At 41.3% G+C, this 18,680-nt stretch overlaps 2 protein-coding genes across 3 annotated transcripts; one reads left to right on the top strand and one right to left on the bottom strand.

The window, feature by feature from the left end:
* Positions 1 to 103: 103 nt before the first annotated feature.
* Positions 104 to 5,711, bottom strand: arl13a (ADP-ribosylation factor-like 13A). Its single transcript, XM_044205095.1, has 10 exons — positions 5,592 to 5,711; positions 4,199 to 4,315; positions 3,680 to 3,750; positions 3,335 to 3,587; positions 3,071 to 3,176; positions 2,737 to 2,942; positions 2,502 to 2,610; positions 1,276 to 1,543; positions 1,068 to 1,184; positions 104 to 956 (listed from the first exon to the last, which is right to left on the bottom strand). The coding sequence occupies exons 1-10, from the start codon at positions 5,609 to 5,611 to the stop codon at positions 901 to 903; spliced, it is 1,323 nt and encodes a 440-aa protein (XP_044061030.1). The 5' UTR covers positions 5,612 to 5,711; the 3' UTR covers positions 104 to 900.
* Positions 5,712 to 9,401: 3,690 nt separating this feature from the next.
* On the top strand, positions 9,402 to 18,624 carry xkrx (XK related X-linked). 2 transcript variants are annotated; one of them, XM_044205093.1, is made up of 3 exons: positions 9,402 to 10,715; positions 16,020 to 16,273; positions 16,858 to 18,624. In XM_044205093.1, exons 1-3 carry the CDS (start codon positions 10,360 to 10,362, stop codon positions 17,721 to 17,723), a joined length of 1,476 nt encoding a protein of 491 aa, XP_044061028.1. In that variant the 5' UTR covers positions 9,402 to 10,359; the 3' UTR covers positions 17,724 to 18,624. The 2 variants fall into 2 exon arrangements, with proteins under 2 accessions (XP_044061028.1, XP_044061029.1); XM_044205094.1 differs by lacking the exon at positions 9,402 to 10,715 and adding an exon at positions 11,367 to 12,138.
* Positions 18,625 to 18,680: the final 56 nt, after the last annotated feature.

The raw sequence follows: 18,680 nt of genomic DNA, 5'->3' as shown, positions 1-18,680 counted from the left end.
CTATAAGTTCATGTAGGAATATTTAAATATTATTGTAGGAATTTTAGGGATACCATAGAAATTCATTAGTGAGTAATGGAGACACAAGGAAAATGCATCATAATCACTCAACAGACCTCAGAAGTTATGTCTTATCTTTAGTCAGTTTAACAATTTTTGTCTTTGCTAAAGTCAAGCACAGTACAGTCAATATTGATGAAACTTAACAACTGCCAAACCCAGAAGCTGTAGCACAAACAGTCAAATCGGTTGTGCCATCTGGTCAATACAGAGTTTCGACTTGTGGAAGAAGGTCGAGATGACTGGCTGCCACAGAGGAATGTCTTGGGATCAGTACATTTTGGGGCTCAGATCTGACAGACTCATTATGAAATGACAAAAAAGGTGGAGAACAACAGAACCCAGCTTTTTTGATTATACATTCAGATAAACAATCTTGTTCTTCGTTCGATGACTGTGCTAGATTTTGAAATCTAACTAACTTGTAGCACACAATACTTGTGCTGTACTTTTGCTGTTGCTGCTGCTGTAATGTAAACCGATAAGATATGCAATGCAAGTAGTAACAAAATGTTTATTATACAATTTCATAGATGTGTTCATCACTTCAACACATTCAACAATGTCCCATACTCGGCCCAGTGCACTGTTCATTGCTAGAAAATGGTCAAATAATCGTAAAAAAGAATTTGCACTCCAAACGTTCAGGGATCAGGTCTGAAGTGATAGTCTATAGAAAGTGATAAAGACATAGCAGTCAGTAACCGAGTCTTTCCCCTGTTGAGTGTGTGTGGGGGCCGGAGGGTGTGAGAGTTTGTAAAGTGATGTAGTGTGACCGTGTGCTACTGCTGTGGACCACATCCTCCCACTCAGGTCGCAGGACACAACCAGGATTCACTCTCACTGTCCCTGATCCTGACGTTCCTTCAGAGCCAGTATTGCTTTTCGGTAAAGATCTATCGGGAGACAGGGTCATCTTTTTAAAATTAAAGCTGTGATTTCATCATTTCAGAGTCCAAAGTGTTATTGCATTTGCTTTGGAGATGGAAGAAGTGGATGAGGCTCACCGAAGGTTGCAGACAGGTCCACAGGTTGAGAGTAAGCTCCAGGCATCTCCTCTGTGTTGACTTTGTTCTTCCTTTTTACTTTGACAACTTTCTTCTTCTTCCTCTTTTCCCCTTTAGCTAAACAGAAGAGAAAAAAAATATTAGATTTCCATTCTTAACTGCAATAATCCAAAAAATAAATAGTTTTTCTAAAATAACTGATTTTAACCTTTGAGCGCCTTCTCGTCGTTGTCAGGTGATTCTGGTATCTCCAGAGTCTCTTCTTTCACCTTTGTTTTGCGTTTTGGTTTGCCTTTTTTCGGGGGGATCAGGGCACTACTGGCTTTCTCTCTGTGACCAGAATTTTCTTGCTCTCCTTCGTTACCGTCACCCTCCTCTTCATCCTCCTGTTCATTTCCTTCTTCTTGATCTTTTTCACCTTCCTTGACCTTAACCAGCTTCTTCTCCTTCTTTGTCTTCAGCTTCAGAGTGGTTTCCTGTGAATAAGAGACCTGTGAGTTTAATTCACCATTTATTTATTGTAACATTCATTTCATACCACATTATTATAGAGGATGTCATAATTATGACAAACAAAATACAAAAATAAGGTAACAAAGGACACAAACATAACTACTGACAAAACTTTTGGAAGGTTTGGTGAGATACAGACCTAGGTGTAAAGCTGCAACAGTTAATCAATTAGTCGGTCATTAATTGTTTTAAATCATTTTTTAAGAACAAAAGCCAGAATTCTCTGGCTTCTCAAATGTGAAAATTTCCAGGCTTTCTGAGTCCTCTATGATTGTAAACTGATTATCTTTGGGTTTTATACTGTTGGACGGACAGAACAAGACATTTGAAGACGCCACCTTGGGCTCTTGGAAACTGTGATGGACATTTTACACTATTTTCTGATATTTTATAAACCGAGGGACTAATCGATAAATGGAGAAAATATGTTATGTTCACTACGGATTAATCCGTTATGTTCACTACAGATTAATCCGTAGTGAACATAATTGTTAGTCGCAGCCCTAATAAGGTGAATACGTTTATACCAACAAATCATCATGAAACAATAATAACATGAAGATAGACATGATTTCATACAAGCATACTGTGTCTGTAGAAATATACACCCCCTGGTCACTTTACTAGGTATACAATTTAATGCAATTCAATGCAAGAGATCTGCCACAAATTGTACATTTAGGAAGATTATAATGTTTGATTATTGTTGTTATTGTTATTGTAGAGAGGTTTACTTGTTGTATTACTTGTGTTTCTAATCTTCTGCCTCCCTCATGTTTTTAAAGGGCAAAACATTAGAAACCCTTGTCAATATAATGCAGTTGCTGTTGTATTGGATTGCATTAGATTTTACAGGTGTACCTAATAAAGTGGCCACAGAGTGTAGTGAAAAGGAAGCAAGATATCACATATATAGATAACCTTATGTAGCATGTTTCGAATGGGTTGCAGCTTTCCTTCACCCTTGGTCTTCTTCTCCTTGTCTTTTGGCCGATGAACCTGGCGAAGATCTGACTTGCTGGATCGGATTCTGAGGTGAGAAAACATTTAACATAAAAGGTCGGTGTGTAGCTCTCTGATATATCATGCTTAGGTTTATGTTGATCTGTGCAATATTTGTGTAAAAGAAAGCTATGAATGTTAATGCCTCTCTTACCGATCCCCTTTGGTTTTTCTGCGACCTTTCTCCGTTTTCCAGTTCTTTTCCCTCTCTCTTGGTTCCAGGGGCCTCTTGCTGTCCTGGGCCACACGAGTACACAGCTCGGGGTAATCCAGACAAACAGCACGCAGCAACCAGCGAAGGCCTCGTAGAGTCTTTCTGTCCGACCAGCGTCGCAGGTCCATTAAGGCTGAACAAGGCTCCTGGGAGGGAAAGATAAAAGGTCTGTTTCTGCCTCTCTGGCTTGTCTGTCATCCATAGTCTGTTTCAATACCTACAAGAGAGTCACATTTGTTCAGTTTGCATTAGAGCATTTTAGAACAACACTTACAATATGGCACAGAGAGCGGCTCTGGTTGACCAGCTTCTCCAGTGACAGAATCTCAATCAGCTCACTTCCCAGCAAAGCGTTCATTTTGTCCTGTTTGTTAGCCAACCTAAACAGGAATGGTTTGAGCACAGGCCTAAGTTACCCAGTGATGTGTGTTATTTCAGTATTCTCCGCTCATCGGCCACCAGAGAGCACTGTTTACACTGCACATGATGTTAGATCACGCTCGTAATGTACTTTATGTATGAAGTTGAATATAATTACACTAATATGGGTTTTCCTGCCACTCTTGGTTGCTTCAGCAGATCAGCAAGCACCTCCTTGACCTCCTTTATCCTCTGCCTGTCACTGGAGTCCACCACAAAGATGATCCCATGGGCCTCTCTGTAGAACTCCCTCCAGGCTCCTCTCGACTCTGCTGATCCTCCCACATCCAACAAGGTGACCAGGTAGTTCTCCACTCTCAACTCATTTCGGATGCAGCCCTGGGTGGGTCCTGATTCCACACCATGGGGGACTGAGAAGGACAGGAGGTAAAACACAGGTAGATCATTTGTTGTGTTTCTTCTTTAAGTACTTTTAAAGATAAATCAGTCACAGTTGAAATACCTCTTAACATCCCTCTGATGGAGGATGTTTTTCCTGCTTTGTCAAGACCGACCACCAGAATGGTCACTTTCCTGCAAAGTAAAGTACCGCAGTATAGAATTTCACTTAAAGGAGCAGGATATAGCTTTAAATAACAGCTGCACATTTTTATCAGTAACAGGAAACCAGATGATCAATGAACTGTAAATAACACGCAAATTCATATTATACAGAACTACCAAAGAAAAAAGTAAGATGTAATTGTGATTTGTCTGGTTTTCTCTGCTCACTTTTGTTTGTACTTTAAGTTCAGTCATTTTCAGACCAGTTCCTATTAGCAGAGAAATGAAACAACACTAGGATTTTAATTGGTCAAATATAGTGAATCTAGGAGGTTTCATTGTGGTTGTTGTTGCCCAATATTGTGATTAGGCTGATTAAACCTGTGTTGTTTTATTTTTTGGAAGATAGACATTTTGCCAAATGCAGCACATGCATCACCGATCAAATGTCATTTTTCACAAAATGCATTATTTGTACCTGATTGGCTCCTGTATCTTGGAGACCCAGGTGCAGCAGTTGCTCATCAGGTTGAACATGTTTAAGTGAGGTGAGAAAGGTGAGCACAGTGGCCACCATCTTCTCTGGAACTGGTATCTGCAAACAGATGGTCAACCATAGTATGACACACACACACACACATACAAACATAGGGCCGGTCGGTTGAGTTACTGGGGGTCATGGTCAGATCCAACACAAAGATGCTTTGTGTCTCCTGTGTTCTGCCAAGTGTCTCTCTCTACCTCCCCAGAATCTATAATTAGCTATAATCTAGCATTCTTTAGCTCGCTTTAATTTCAAAGCTTATTGTCTTTAGTTTCTTGGATCAATAATATTTTCTTATATTTTTCTCATTAACTAGTCTCGATATCATCTTGTATGGTACTGATGATGTGTGAGCCCATTAAAAGCTTTCTGCCACGTCTAGGGAACTATGAGTAGTCCTCTCAAGCAGCAGGTGTATCTGAGGTAGTGCTAAAAAAAAAAACACAGGCAGATCGGTCAGTCCTTTGTCCAGTGCATCTGTTGAGGCTCCTTAATCTGCTAAAGCCTGTTTAGATGGCTTGCTTTTACAGTGTTGTTAACAAGCTGACCCATATTTGTTTTAGCTGACAAATAATTGACAGTGTCAATATCAACAGTTATCAGTAAAATACAAAGACATCACCTGTCCACAGTACTGAACGTACAAGTTGCGGGCTGCGTGAAAGTTTGAATGTAAAAGATTTATGTGTTTGCTCTGTGTGGAGATTTTTTTTTAAGGAAATTAAACGTAGATTCAAAAGTTTGTTTGTGCAATACAAAACATCACTTTAGTTTTCATCTTGTCAGCATTTTGTTCATTTTGACAAATACTGGTTACTGAGATGTTGTTTGTTCCAATTGAATGTTTGGTTCTGATCCATACCTTGTAAATATGTATACAGTATGTTAATATATATGTTGATTTTAGTGAAATCAGAAAGCATAAATAAAATGAGAAACTGGAATATTAAGCACAAAGAATACCATGTAAAATTGTAAAAAGGTTTAAAGTACAATAAAAATCCCAATAAGCAGTAATAATAGGTGTGAAAAACCTGTTGATGTAAACAATAAACCAACAGCAGATATACAGTAATTGCTTTGTGTTTATCACTAATAGAAATAATGTATTTTTGTTAATATTTCTGTAACCGCTCCTAAAACACTATGCACCAGTTTAAGTTCACACAGACAATGAGCAAACAGTACACATGGGTGCTAAAATGCAGTGAATCAATGGATTAAAACAAAGCATTTCTAACTCTAGCACCTGGTACCACTGAATGACCAAACCACATGTAATAGGTGTGAAATTTGTTTAATAAGCTAGGAGAAATAGAATACTTACTGAAGTAAGTCTATGTCCATGCATTTGTTTGTGTGCTCGTCTCTACTAACATCTTGTGCCCACCTGCTACAAAACTAATCAGGCTCACACTAAGCCTTTGGTCACCCCATGTGGGAGGTACAACCTGGGAAATGTTGTATTTCAACCAACCGCAGTGTCCTCTGAGCGAGTCGGTAATCCCATTGGATGGCGTGGTTCTTTAACTACACCAAAACAAAAGATGCAAACATCCGTCCAGGAGAACTAAATGTGTCTCATGGTGTGATCTGTGACGTGCTGTGATCTCCTGTTCCTGTTGAAGTCTGAAAGTGGTCTCATGCAGAGTGTTGGGATAGATTTAGGCTGCACAACTTTAGTCAGTCAGGGAGATAATGACATCATAATAAAGGATGATGGCCAGGTGGTGTCACACCACAATGTCCGTGAGACAAGTTTACAGGTATAAGTGGAACTTAACATTACTATAGACCTATTTTTTCTTGTCTGGTACATTTTGATTGGATTAGATGTGGCATGGTGATAATTTCAACAATGCTATTACAGACTGTAGCTAACTAACACGTTACTGTGTCTATACTAATATTGGTGGATGTGTATTATGTGCATATAAGATATGTCATTTTATTCCATTTGTATGGTGCCTTTTTAACATCTGGCCTGAATGATGATGAAAATTAGCCTTTTGGGCTTACTCTGGCTCATTTACAGTTTGTTTTCCTGTTGATCAATGAGCACTGTTCCTGTCAAATAAACAAAACAATATAAATTAATAAAATATTATTCAGTGTAGATAATAAAGAGGGAAAAGCAAGATTATATTTCAGGTGGCAACACATTTGACAAATTTATTTATAATAGCACATTTCATACAGAGGATCAACATATTACATTATGGTATTAATACAATAATTAAACCAGTCCAACACATCTTGTAATGCAGCATTAGCCACTAGATGGCCTCATATTCACAGGATTTGTTTTCACTGCCAGAGGCTGTGACATTATGTAGTCTGTAAATAATATAATGGCTCTATGTTCTAGTCCTTGACAAGCTAAGATGAATTACCACTGCAGCTAAATAGTCTACTTACAGCTGAATATGTATATTTTTGATTTGCAGCCTCTGTACACACCAATCCACAGCACTCTGATTATTTCATATTAATGTTTATATAGGAAAATCTAAAAAGGAGCAGAGCTTCTGCAGTTATAATGAAAATATACTATACAGCTTTCCGAGACCTGGAGCAATGGTTTGTGTGTAGGCCTTATCTCATTATGTCATTAAACCAACGTCCAATCAGGCTCTGACCTCCTCTGCTGAGTAGACTCATCCCAGACCCAGACTCTGACCACAGCCCTGTGTCAGCTGATACTGACACACACACACACACACACACACACACACACACAACGCAAAAACAGCAGCAGCTGAGGACCACACCCCCATCTGCTCCTGATCTCCACATTGCAAACATTTTTCAGACCCCTGACTGCTGATTTTGCAATGTGGGTTAAAATGTTACAGAAGGAATAGTTAAACATTTATGGAAATATGCTTATTCGCTGTCTTGTCGAGAGTTAGATGAGAAGATCAAAACTACTGTCATGTCTGTATGATAAATATGAAGCAACAGCCAGGAGACTGTTAGCTTAGCTTAGCATAAAGACTGAAAACAGAGGGAAACAGCTAGCCTGGGTCTGTCCAAAGGTAACAAAAGTCTGCCTACCAGCACCTAAAGTCCAATAATTTACACGTAATACCTGGTTTGTTTCTGTACAAAAACCAAAGGGAAAAGAAACGTTGTTTGTTTTACAAATGGTTATGTACCAGGCCACCAGTGGAGACTCCGCCAGTGAAGTGACTGCGCCTGACCAAGAAATAGTCTGACACATAATTTGTTTTTTGTTCGGATTAAACAAAAGAGATGTAACATGTTAATTATTGCGCTATGGGGTACTGATAGGTGGATTTTGTTACCTTCTGACAGTGCCAGGCTAGCTGTTTCCCCCTGCTTCCAGTCTTTATGCTAAGCTAAGCTGACCAGCTGCTGGCTGTAGCTTCATATTCATCGTACAGACATGAGAGTGGTATCAATGTTCTCATCTAACTCTTGGGAAAGAGAGCGAAAACATATTTACCAAAATGTCAAACTATCCCTTTAAAGATAGTTCAAGACAAAGGCAGAATGAATTGTTTATTTCAGTCTCTTGTAAACATAGACACGCAGTGTACCGTTTCACTGATCTGATTGGCTGGTAACACTGTGTACAGGTCATGTCTGGTGCTCCATAATGAGGTTTCCATCTTCCACTTCCCCATGTCTCCACAGAGCACACAGCCTCTGCAGTCTGAAGTCACTGACCCACACCACTGCTTCACCAAACACATGCATTAGTAATGACAGGCCTTCATACCTTGTGTCGACCCCCTTCACAATGCCAAGCTGATGTCACTGACTTAGATGAACTCTGATTGGACAGGAAGAGGTTAGCATGTTTGGGGCGAGCTGTGTTGAAATTGTACCACAGTTCATAGTGAAAAATACACAGAACAACTCATTTTGTTGTTTTGTAGTTGAAAGGGAAATGACAGCAAAGTTACATCGACAGCACTGGAAGCTCTTTCAGAAATTAATTTTTCTTTTTCAGTAAAAATAAGACAGGACTTATTTAAGGTGACAGGTCACGCTGACATCAACCAATGCAACACAGAAAAAAGTTTTGCAAAAGGAAATGTTACGTCTGTCATTACAGATTGTGTGTTTTTCATGCACCTAAACAAAACCAAACAGATAATCCTTATTTGCATAAGTAGTTGATCAAACATCCAAACTGATTCTGTTCACCTGGGTCACCAAATGTTAATGTTGTCTAATTGGCACGTAGCCTTAACAAATAGCAATATAATGGGGAAATGTCTGCGTAAAACGTGAATGAGAAGATGGAGTGAAGATTTAATAGCTCATTCAATCTGTGTGCTGCATCTGTTCACTCGCAGGCCTGCAGGTCACCAGAACAAGGCCAAGTCCACCCTGCTGGTGGAAACTAAAAATGGAGGCACAGAGAAACTGATCTCTGTGCACGTCCTCTAAAGTGCTTTCTATTTGAACGGGGACAAATACTGGACGTAGTAAAACTACAGTGTATTTTTTCACTGCATCCAGTAGCAGTTTGGCAAAAGCAGTCCAGAGAGCGTGAAATGTAAACATAAATAAATCCTTCTTTTCCTTACTGATTATTGTAGCCTCTGAGATTTTACAACTTTGATGTCCTCCTCTGCTAATAGTAGTAGTAGCATTCAAAGCCAGAGTGACCTGTGCAAAATACCACATGTTGGGCTGCTCAAAATAGCATGACCTTGCACCAGACAAATGTATACACTTTTCTAGTACACCTCGAACTCAATCCACTGTTTCTGTTCCTATTTCCACAGTTTTTATCAGTGTTTTCCCTTTCTATTTTCCATTAATACTGAATATTTCTATGCCTCCAATGTATAACATTCACAGTATAAAGCAGATGCACCTCCCTCTGCCGTGTTGTTTACATAATAATTTAGTTTAGTCTTTTTCATTTTTAATCCATACTGTAATTTGCTAGGCTTTTTTTATTTTATGTAACAGTAAATGCACCTTTCTTTACAACTGATTTATTGCTTATAATATGGAATATTGTAACCGATACTCTGCATGTCCTTAATGTGTTGCACCTTCATTTGTACTTTGCACCTCCCTTTATTTCATTCAGTTTTGTTTTATTTTATTGTGGTATGTATATTTTATTTTACTAAATATGTACATAGTATAGTATATTTCTAATATGTATATATTTATTTCCAGAGTAGCTGCCAGTACAAAACATTTGTGTTCTTCTTGCCATTGGCAAGTGGCTGTAGTTGTGCACACATATTTAGCATATCAAATGTTCTGCCTTCAATGGCTCTTATGGATTTGTTTGGGAATCCATTGTTTTTTGTCGATTTATTTATGTTTGTATTTTTTTTTTTTACAGGAATGTCTGGGCACACAAATGTCTTTGTTGATGAGTTCTTTCACTTTATCTCTAATCTCTCTTACTTTGAAGACAGCCGCCCATCACTTCCGGTATCGCCCCGTGTGTTTGTGGCTGACTTGACGCAGTTGTTGCATTGAGAGCGCATCAAAAAAGTCTGAAAAACACGACCTGCTAGCAGCCGCATAAGTATGCCGACATGGAGACACCCAAACCTCCTACAGCCTGGCGCCAAACTCTGGAGGAAACCTCGGTGTGTTTTTAATAAGGAACAACACGCTTCTTCAAACTTCAAGCTACAGATAACATGCGAGTTTGGACGATGATCGCCTGGTTGAATTCTTCTTCTGAATGACAAGGCTGAACTTACCCGATCCTACACACTGACGGTACGGTAACAGCGCTGATATCACTGCGGACAGTGAGGTGGGGTCTCTGGGTTAAACAGGGTGGTAACGCCACGTACGACGATACATCAAACAATAAAACAAACGCTTTTTTGGTGGTGGGGGGGGGGGGCGAGAGAGTGGCTGCAGTGGACCAGTGGCACGGCCGAGTTGTAAAGTTAAATACAATGTGAAGCCAGCGATGATCAACTTGGTGCAAAGTTGGGAGAGACGACGCATCAAAGGAAATATTTACAAAAAAGTGATGTTTTCTTAGCACAATACGGTAAGGCGAGTTCGGTTTAACGTCAGCGTTCTGTAGCGACGTCGACATCGTTTCTCGCGTACAAATCAAAGTGAATAACATTATGTGCGAAGTTACCATGGAGGAGCAGGAGAGGGAGATCTCGGACATAGACCCGCAGGAGTTCCCCTCAGTGGCGGAGAACGGAGTCCTGGTGGTGGTCAATCACAGCCAGGTCCATCCTCCCTTCAGCGTCGTGCTGGCCACCGTGCTCTACTGCGCAGAGTTCGTCGCCGCAGCCATGCTCTGCAGCATGTACCACAAGACCGACGATGACATCTGGATGGGCTTCACCATCACCTTCATGCTGCTGCCCGCTGTGCTCATTCAGTTGGCGCTGACGTTCATCCACAGAGACCTGGGTCGGGACCGGCCTCTGGTCCTCCTCTTGCACCTGCTGCTGCTCGGCCCTGTCATCAGGTAGGTGGGGGTCTGATGGTGCAACGCGCAGACATTCACTATAAAATCCAAATTGCCAATTTTTTCAGAGAAAAGTTAGGAATTTTTCAGTGCTGGCCCTATAATTACTCTAAGAGCTGCAATGATTAGTATATTAATCAGTTAGTCAATTCACAGAAAGTTAATCTGCAACTATTTTGACAATCGATTAATGGTTTTACTTTTTTAATTGACCTAAATGTGCTGGTTCCATGTGAGGATTTGATGCTAGTTAACTGAATATATTTGGCTTTTGGACTGTTGGTCCGGCAAAACAAGACATTTGAAGATGACACCTTGGCCTGTGGGAAATTATAACAACAATTTTCACTACTCTGACATTTTAGAGACAAAACAATCAACTGAGAAAATAATTGGCAGATGAATCGACAATGACAACAATCGTTAGTTGCAGCCCTACATCTTTAGTGTTTTATTTTTATCCATCTTACTAGAAGTGCTACTTTCATTTTCCATTTACAGTACAGTGCATAAAAACATTATTTAGAGTTATTTTAAAAATGCAGGACTACCGCTGAAGCAATTAATCGATTATTTGATCGGCAGAAAAATAATCTGCAACTATTTTGATAATCGGTTAATAGTTTCTGTCATTTTTCAAGCAAAAATACTGACTCCAGCCTCTCAAAGGTGAGGATTTGCTTCTATTCGTCATATAGTATTGTAAATGGAATATTTGGGTGTTTTGGACATTTGGTCGAACAAAACAAGACATTTGAAGACGTCACCTTCGGCTCTGGAAAGTTGTGGTGGGCATTCTTTCTCTATTTTTTGACATTTCATAGACTAAACGATTACGGGCAGATTAGTTGAAAATGAAAATACTTGTTAGTTGCCGCCCTAACACTGACTGACTTATTAAATCGGTCATTCAGCACTGATCTGTTGCAGTTCATCAAGTAAATGTTATGACATTCATTTGTTATGACAGACTGGTGCAGCATCACGATAACTTTGGTTGAAACAGCTTTTTTGCACTGACTGTGAATTGCAGATTTGGCCATCATTAACTGAATCACACTCCAGATGGAAAGCAAGTCCAGTATGAAGAACAGGAGCGATGACTGAACATAACCTCCCACATCATCTGAAGTGTTGAATAGGGACAGACCTCAAATATAAGGAGTCCTGAGCTTTTAATTTGAAGTCTTCCTTGATTGTGTGGTCACATCCTCTGTTGAACCCCCTGAAGTCTAGACTCTAAAACCAGTCTGTCAAATGACTGCAGGGCTGGCACCCGCCCTAATAACACATCCTTCGCATTTATGGCTCGTATGCCACTCAGCTGTATGACCTCATCTCAGGATAATGGTACCCAAAGGCCTCTGTGCTGCAGACCAGTCAGACCGCTGATCAGGCCTGGCTGCCTCAGGAGGACAGAGAGGTCAGAAAGGGATTGTAGGAGCTGCTGGAAAGCCTTCTAGAAATAATACAGCTCGATTTTATTTTTGGAAATCAAAGCAGTGGAAAAGCAAATGTGACAGGTTGGCACAAATTTAGAAAAAGCAGTTGTTAAAAGGAGGATCCTGCAACGTTTAAAAACGTTTTTAGACGGTATTTTTACATGTTTGTTGAGGGAGGCGTTCAATTTACATACAGCCTGTTTGCACTTCAGTGTCAGTTGGTCTCAGCTGCAAGACCTGTGTGACGAACCGTGACTCATAAAGGAAGATGTAGGCGGAGACTTAAGTTCTCTGAAATTCAAATCTACACTTGATTCTCTCTCTCTTTCGCTCTCTCTGTGAACTTTGATATGTCAACAGTGAGCCCTGAGGTGCTGCTCTGAATTTACAGTGCTAAAAGTGTTAATTGAAAGGTGTGTTCTTTTGCAGGGCAGGAAATTCTACCTCGTCTTCAGCTCTGTGCAGGCATATAAATAACTTGATTTGTGGCTCAGCTTTCAGTGCAGCCTAAAATATAAAAAGTCCAATATATTTCAAAACAGGTTGCAGATAAAAGTATGTAGATAAAGAAGAGATATTGAAGATTTATGAGAGCTACAGAAGAAACACAGGCCGCCCTTTGTAATGCCATTCAGAAGACAGGAAATTATTTTATCTTCAATGCTAAGCTAACAGTTTTGATGTGACCTTATCAGTTTGTGTAATGTAGTGCATTAAAACAGATAAAACTGTTGTGCCTTTTCAGAATACAGTACAAGGTTCACATAATTCCTGATTTACCGGTTGTGATAAATGCCATTTGAGCCAAAAATGCTTCACAAATGAGGACACGCATGTAAAGAGTATTTACCAGGAGGCCAGACCTTTCTTTTAATTCAATGGTGCTCCAAGCAGAGCTGCAGTTCCCACAGTTAACTGGACCAAGGTCAGGCACATTAGTTACAGAACCTCCAGGTCCGCCTGATTCAGAGGCTGCGTGAAGCGGTCCAGACCGTCTCGGCCGACTGTAATAGCTGCTGCAAACACCCCCAAGGTGGATGCAGCACGACTGCTATCGAACAGGCTCTGCCTGGCCCAGGAAATCCAGGGGCCACAAAACGCGGACTGAGGTCCCTGGCCTTACACCAGATCGCAAACACCCGCCAACGAATTAAGTAGGCCCTGGAGGTGGTTGGGGCATGCGCATTCTGAATGGTAGAGATAACCGCAGCTGTGAGGCCTAGGCTATTCAGTCTCTCCCTCTCAATCTCCAGACCACGAGGCGCCGGGGATAGAGCTACGCTGCTAGCATGGCTAAAAACTATCCTGGATTGTCCCGTTGAAAAAAAGTAAGCTGCTAAAACCAAAAGCAGCTGTTATCTGTCAGCTATGTACACTTCTTTATGATCCTGTACACGTCTTTCCTCCACGTAAAAATTTAAAACAGCTATGGCCAATGAAATAGCTTTTCATATCACAGTGAGCCTATGCAACCATGCCAGCTGCATCTCTAATGTGAGCTTTGTGAACGGTTTTTGCACTTATCTGTTACACTGAGCTTAACTGCATGGTTTTAATGTGGCAGTTAGGCCAGAAAACAAATACTAGGATTGTCATTACAGAACATTTCATTCTATCTAGTTGTGCGCTCTATTCTTCTGTTTTATTTTAAGCTCTTCTTCTTTCAGGCTGTGCTGCTGTAAACAAACACCTCTGCTCCTTTTTGACTCAGATGGGAGGTTTCCTGTGTGACTCGGGGATAGTGTAACTGCTGATCTTGATCAAACATACCATATCTGCTACCAAAAGTAGCATTTCAACTCCCTTTTTTTAGATAACTGCATATAAACCTTTGTTATTCTTTAAGAGCCTTGTTTTAGTTGTTTTTGGAGTCCACCAGAAGATAATGTGACACAGTACCCACACAGTCAAAATGGCAACTTTAAGGAGAGAGTCGGGTTATCTGCCACAGGTTAGACCTTGTCTTGACTTGTCACCTTAAGTATATGATCCTGCTCCCAAAGCAGGGACAGAAACAACATAATTACTCTGTCAGCTTGGACCAGTCTCAGCACGCAGAGCTTCTTGTTTTGCGTCTGTTTGTTTGACACACTCTCCACAGTGTGATAAGGCTGATGCCACCACCACATGAAGATCTTACTAAAGAGCTGTTGAAAGAATTTCCTAAATCTGCTGCCCTTTAGTCAGTGAATATCAGTATTTCAATTGTTGTTTTTAAAAGCAGTTCCTCTTCGTTCATGTGGTATTTGTTACACCATACTGTTGTGTTCGCTCACTGAGGGAGCAGAGTGCATGTTTAGACTGCAAATAGAAAGCAGTAGCCTGTGTGTTTCCGTTTATAAATCCATAAGACGCAGTCTCGGAAGTCAGCATATTGATTCTCTGGGCTAATGTATTTATCAGTAATGCTGGGAGCTCTTCCCCTAAGTGAAATTCAGTCTGCCTCTCAGTCGCTTTACAGAATCCTAAGTGCACGCTGGCTCGAGTTCACTACCCTCATACTGCGTCCTCAGCCCATTGTGCTGCCAGATTTCCAGGGAAAGGATGTCAGTAAATCAGGTTTTTGTGCCTTCACTGTTACTCTATCGTAGACCTTGTACACTACAGTTGAATGAGCCTCTTCTGCCGGTGGCTATCAGTCTGGGAGTGAATATGCGGTGTGTATGTGCTGGTTTAGAGATAAGAGCGTGCTTCCAAATAACGACAAAGATTTCCCCTGCCAGCCTCTAACATTTGGGTCATACACAGTTCAGGGACTAGTGTGGAAGCTTGGCACTGTGCCGTATTTGCACTGTAAGTAAAGAGTACAGTCCCCCCACTAGTAGCAGCTGAAGCAACAGTCTCTGAAAATGTCCAACTGCTGACTCTGGAGTGTCAGGACGCCACATAGTTGAACCATGAAGAAGCAGATTCATGTGGGATTCTTGAGCCAGTAAGTCTTATATCCAAAGTTGGAGAATTTGGAGCAAGCGATTACATTCCAGCACAGCGATGTGAGATTTTGAGCTGCAGTGGGAATCCTCAGGGGGCTGGTTTGTCAAAGGCGTGCAGCTTTGTGAGTTTTCAAGTATCATTCAGGGATTATAATTCTGCTATTTTGTTGTTGGCAGGTGGAAACCTTGCACTTCCATTTTAGGTAGTTTCCTTATTGCAGCTTCAGCATTTGGTTCTGAAATTATCTGGGTCATTTGGGTCTCCAAAAACCAGTCAGGAAGCATTTTAATATTTTTTTAATGTAGAAACAATTACATTTTCCATAAACTTCTGATATTTGTTGAAGATTCAAATACTTTAACTTATTTTATCTTTTTTAAAAACATGTTTCTCTCCTCGTGACTAGTGTTGATTTTCCCCCCTGTGACTGAACACAGGGAGCATTTACCTTGCAAAAGTTAAGAGAACCACACCCAGATATTTTCTGTGTATCCATTCAGGTCTCCGGGAACTGTTTTCTTTCCTCTGGCTGTCCACTGGTGGATTCTCAGTATTGTGCTTGTGTGTGTTTAGTTGCGATTTCCAAAGAAAGGTGTGTTTATGATGGATCCCTTTCATGAGATAACATTTCTAGATCAACGTGGTGTCCATGACAAACACCTAGATATCTCATTTTAAGTTCCTGGACTGAAAACAAGCTGCAACAACAAATTGCTGATATATTACCCCTGATACTTTGCTTTATTCTTCTCATATTTTTTGCATTATTGTCCTTACATATTCACATTAGGATGATTAAATGTTGTAAAACACAAGACATCATAACATCCCATTGTGGTGTCCCATAACTTAAACATAACATTGCACTGCCCTCTGTTGGTGTGAAAACATTACTCCACTCTCAGTCACTCTTGTATTACGTCCTCAGGTGTTTCGAGGCTCTGGTGGTCTATTTCAAGGCGGGTAAAAAGGAGGAGCCTTACGTCACCATCTCCAGGAAAATCAGTCTGAAGAAGGGCACGCCCATGGAGTGGGAAATCGGCCAAACGGAGCGCATCCTGGCCACTCACAGAAACGCCTTCAAACGCACCGCCGTCATCCAGGCTTTTCTGGGCTCCACGCCTCAACTGACGCTCCAGCTGTACGCCACCATCCAGGAGAAATACTTCCTCCCTGCAAGATGTAAGAATGATTGAGGGGTTAAGGTTAAAAAAAATCTTTTAAAAAAATCACTACTTTACAGTTGTTGCATCCTGAACGAAAGCATGAAATTCTTTGAGGTTGGCAGCTCTTTAAGACTAGGACTCGTCATCACCTAGAAGTATAATACTGTACAAATAAAATTAAATGTCACTGCCAGTTTTAGTGGGTGTAAATGCAGTTAAGTGTGGAAGATTTTAAATACCCTCATACAACCTAGTAAGTCCTTTTTTTCTGTATTTCTCTCCACAATTAAGAAGCCAGTGTATGAGGAGATTTATTGAAGATATCAGATGGAGATTTGTAGAAGAGAGAGCCATGTCATAGCAAACTGAAACACTAGTAGAAGGGTACAGTGTAAAATAGTCAGGCTTTCCATTAAAGCAAGAATATGAGAGTCTACAGCCTTGATAGCAGCTCTGTGAGGCTGTACTTACAGTATAGGCACAGCTGTAGAGCTAAAAGCTAAATCCAGCATGCTAACATGCTCACAAAGACAATGCTAACATGCTGATGTTAATGGTGCAGTGATGTGTGCAATAGATGACTTCTGTTTGTTTTTACAGGGACTCTGATGATCATCACCCTGATCTCTGTCATATACGGGGCCCTTGTGTGCAGCATTCTGGCCATCCAGATTAGATACGACGACTACAAGGTGCGGTTGCGCCCTGCAGCCTATGTATGCATGATCGTGTGGAGAGGGTTGGAGATTGCCACCCGGATCACCGCTCTGGTCCTCTTCAGCACGGCGCTCACACACTGGGTGATCCTGGTCGGCATGGCTAACCTGCTCTTCTTCTTCTTCCTTCCCTGGGCTGAGTTCTGGGCCAGGAAAGGCTCGCTGACTAAGGACCTGGAGAAAAACTTCTCTAAGCTGGGCACCACAGTGGTGCTGTGCATGTTCACGTTGCTCTACGCCTTCATCAACATCTTCTGCTGGTCGGCGGTGCAGCTGGACCTCTCCCATCGAGAGCTCATCGAGAGGAAGCAGCGCTGGAACCGCCTGGCTATGTACTACTGCGGACGCTTTCTTGAGAACTTCCTCCTCATCACGCTCTGGTACTTCTTCAAGTCGGACTTCTACGAGTATGTGTGTGCGCCGCTGTTGGCCGTCCAGCTGCTGATCTGTTACAGCCTGGCCGTGCTGTTCATGCTGCTCTTCTACCAGTTCTGCCACCCCTGCAGACACCTCTTCAAGTACAACGTCCACGACTGCCTGCACTGCGTCTGCTGCTATAAAGGACGGGGGGGAACAAGAGGTGGAGGGCGGAAGCAGCCGCTCTCATACTCGACCGCTGCCACCATGGTGCTGGTGCCGGAGGAGCCACTGGAGCTGCTGGACCCCCAAAACTCAGAACCCCCCGACCTCACCAGCCAGCTGGGAGAGCAGGAGACGGCTATTATTGAAGACATGATGGAGGCAGCCTGAGAAGGGCTTTGTGGGGAATTAAATGAACGAACACGAAGTTCTCTAAAGTAAAAATGCATCCCAGGTGGCACTGCAGGATGCACTGCTGAACGAGACCTCCAGTCCTTTAACACAAAAACCAGAATGATTGTGTTTTTGAGTTAGCGAGGTGATGTGTTAGAACAAACGTTTGCCTTTTTCTCTTAATGCACAAAACTTTACTCATTCATGGTTCTGAGAGGGAGTTAGGTTAACTCCTGATGTCTTTATTGGGGATGATTACGCACCACAAGGCCCCAGTATACCAAAGAATGTAGCATGTCAAGATATGCAGCGATGCACAAAGGCCGCCTTGAGAGAGCAGCAGTGGGTCATGTACAGGACTGAGCCAGGTGTGCAGGAAACGTGCCAAGTGTGTCCTAGAAAGACTGAGCAGGACACACCTCTAGTTTACTTCCTCTCAGGGTTTTCAAACCTTGAATGCCCGCTTTTGCACACGTTTGCATCAGCACTAAACAAATTTTTAATTTTTTTTTTTAAAGGAAGAGGGCAAGCAAAGGTCAGAAGAAGAATTTATCTTCTTCATACCCAAATGCATAAACCTGCTGTGAATGCCTTGTGTTGTTTACTGTCCAGTCAGGTTGCCTTGATTTAAAAAAAAAAAAAAAACAAACAAACAAAACATGTGGAAATATGTCAGAAGTTGGTGAAAATATTCTTAAAAGCCTTTAGGGAACATCAGGTGTGTGTCTTTCAAAATGAACCAGACAGTTGATGCATTAACAAGACTGACACTGAATGAGCTTCTACTTTATTGATGTACTTTCACAGTTTGCTTATTTTTTGTCTTGTTTGTTCAGTGCCTTGACTACTACTGTTTTACTTGAAACTTAAATAAAATAATCTGATGTCTACACATTCATTCTGGCCTTTTTGATTTGTTTTTGTAAAAGTAAAACATGACTACTCATTCTTTCT

This window comes from Siniperca chuatsi, linkage group LG8 (assembly GCF_020085105.1).
Source record: "Siniperca chuatsi isolate FFG_IHB_CAS linkage group LG8, ASM2008510v1, whole genome shotgun sequence".
Taxonomy (NCBI): Eukaryota; Metazoa; Chordata; class Actinopteri; order Centrarchiformes; family Sinipercidae; genus Siniperca; species Siniperca chuatsi.
Note: the sequence above shows the minus strand (reverse complement) of the source record. Positions and strands in the feature narration are given on the sequence as shown.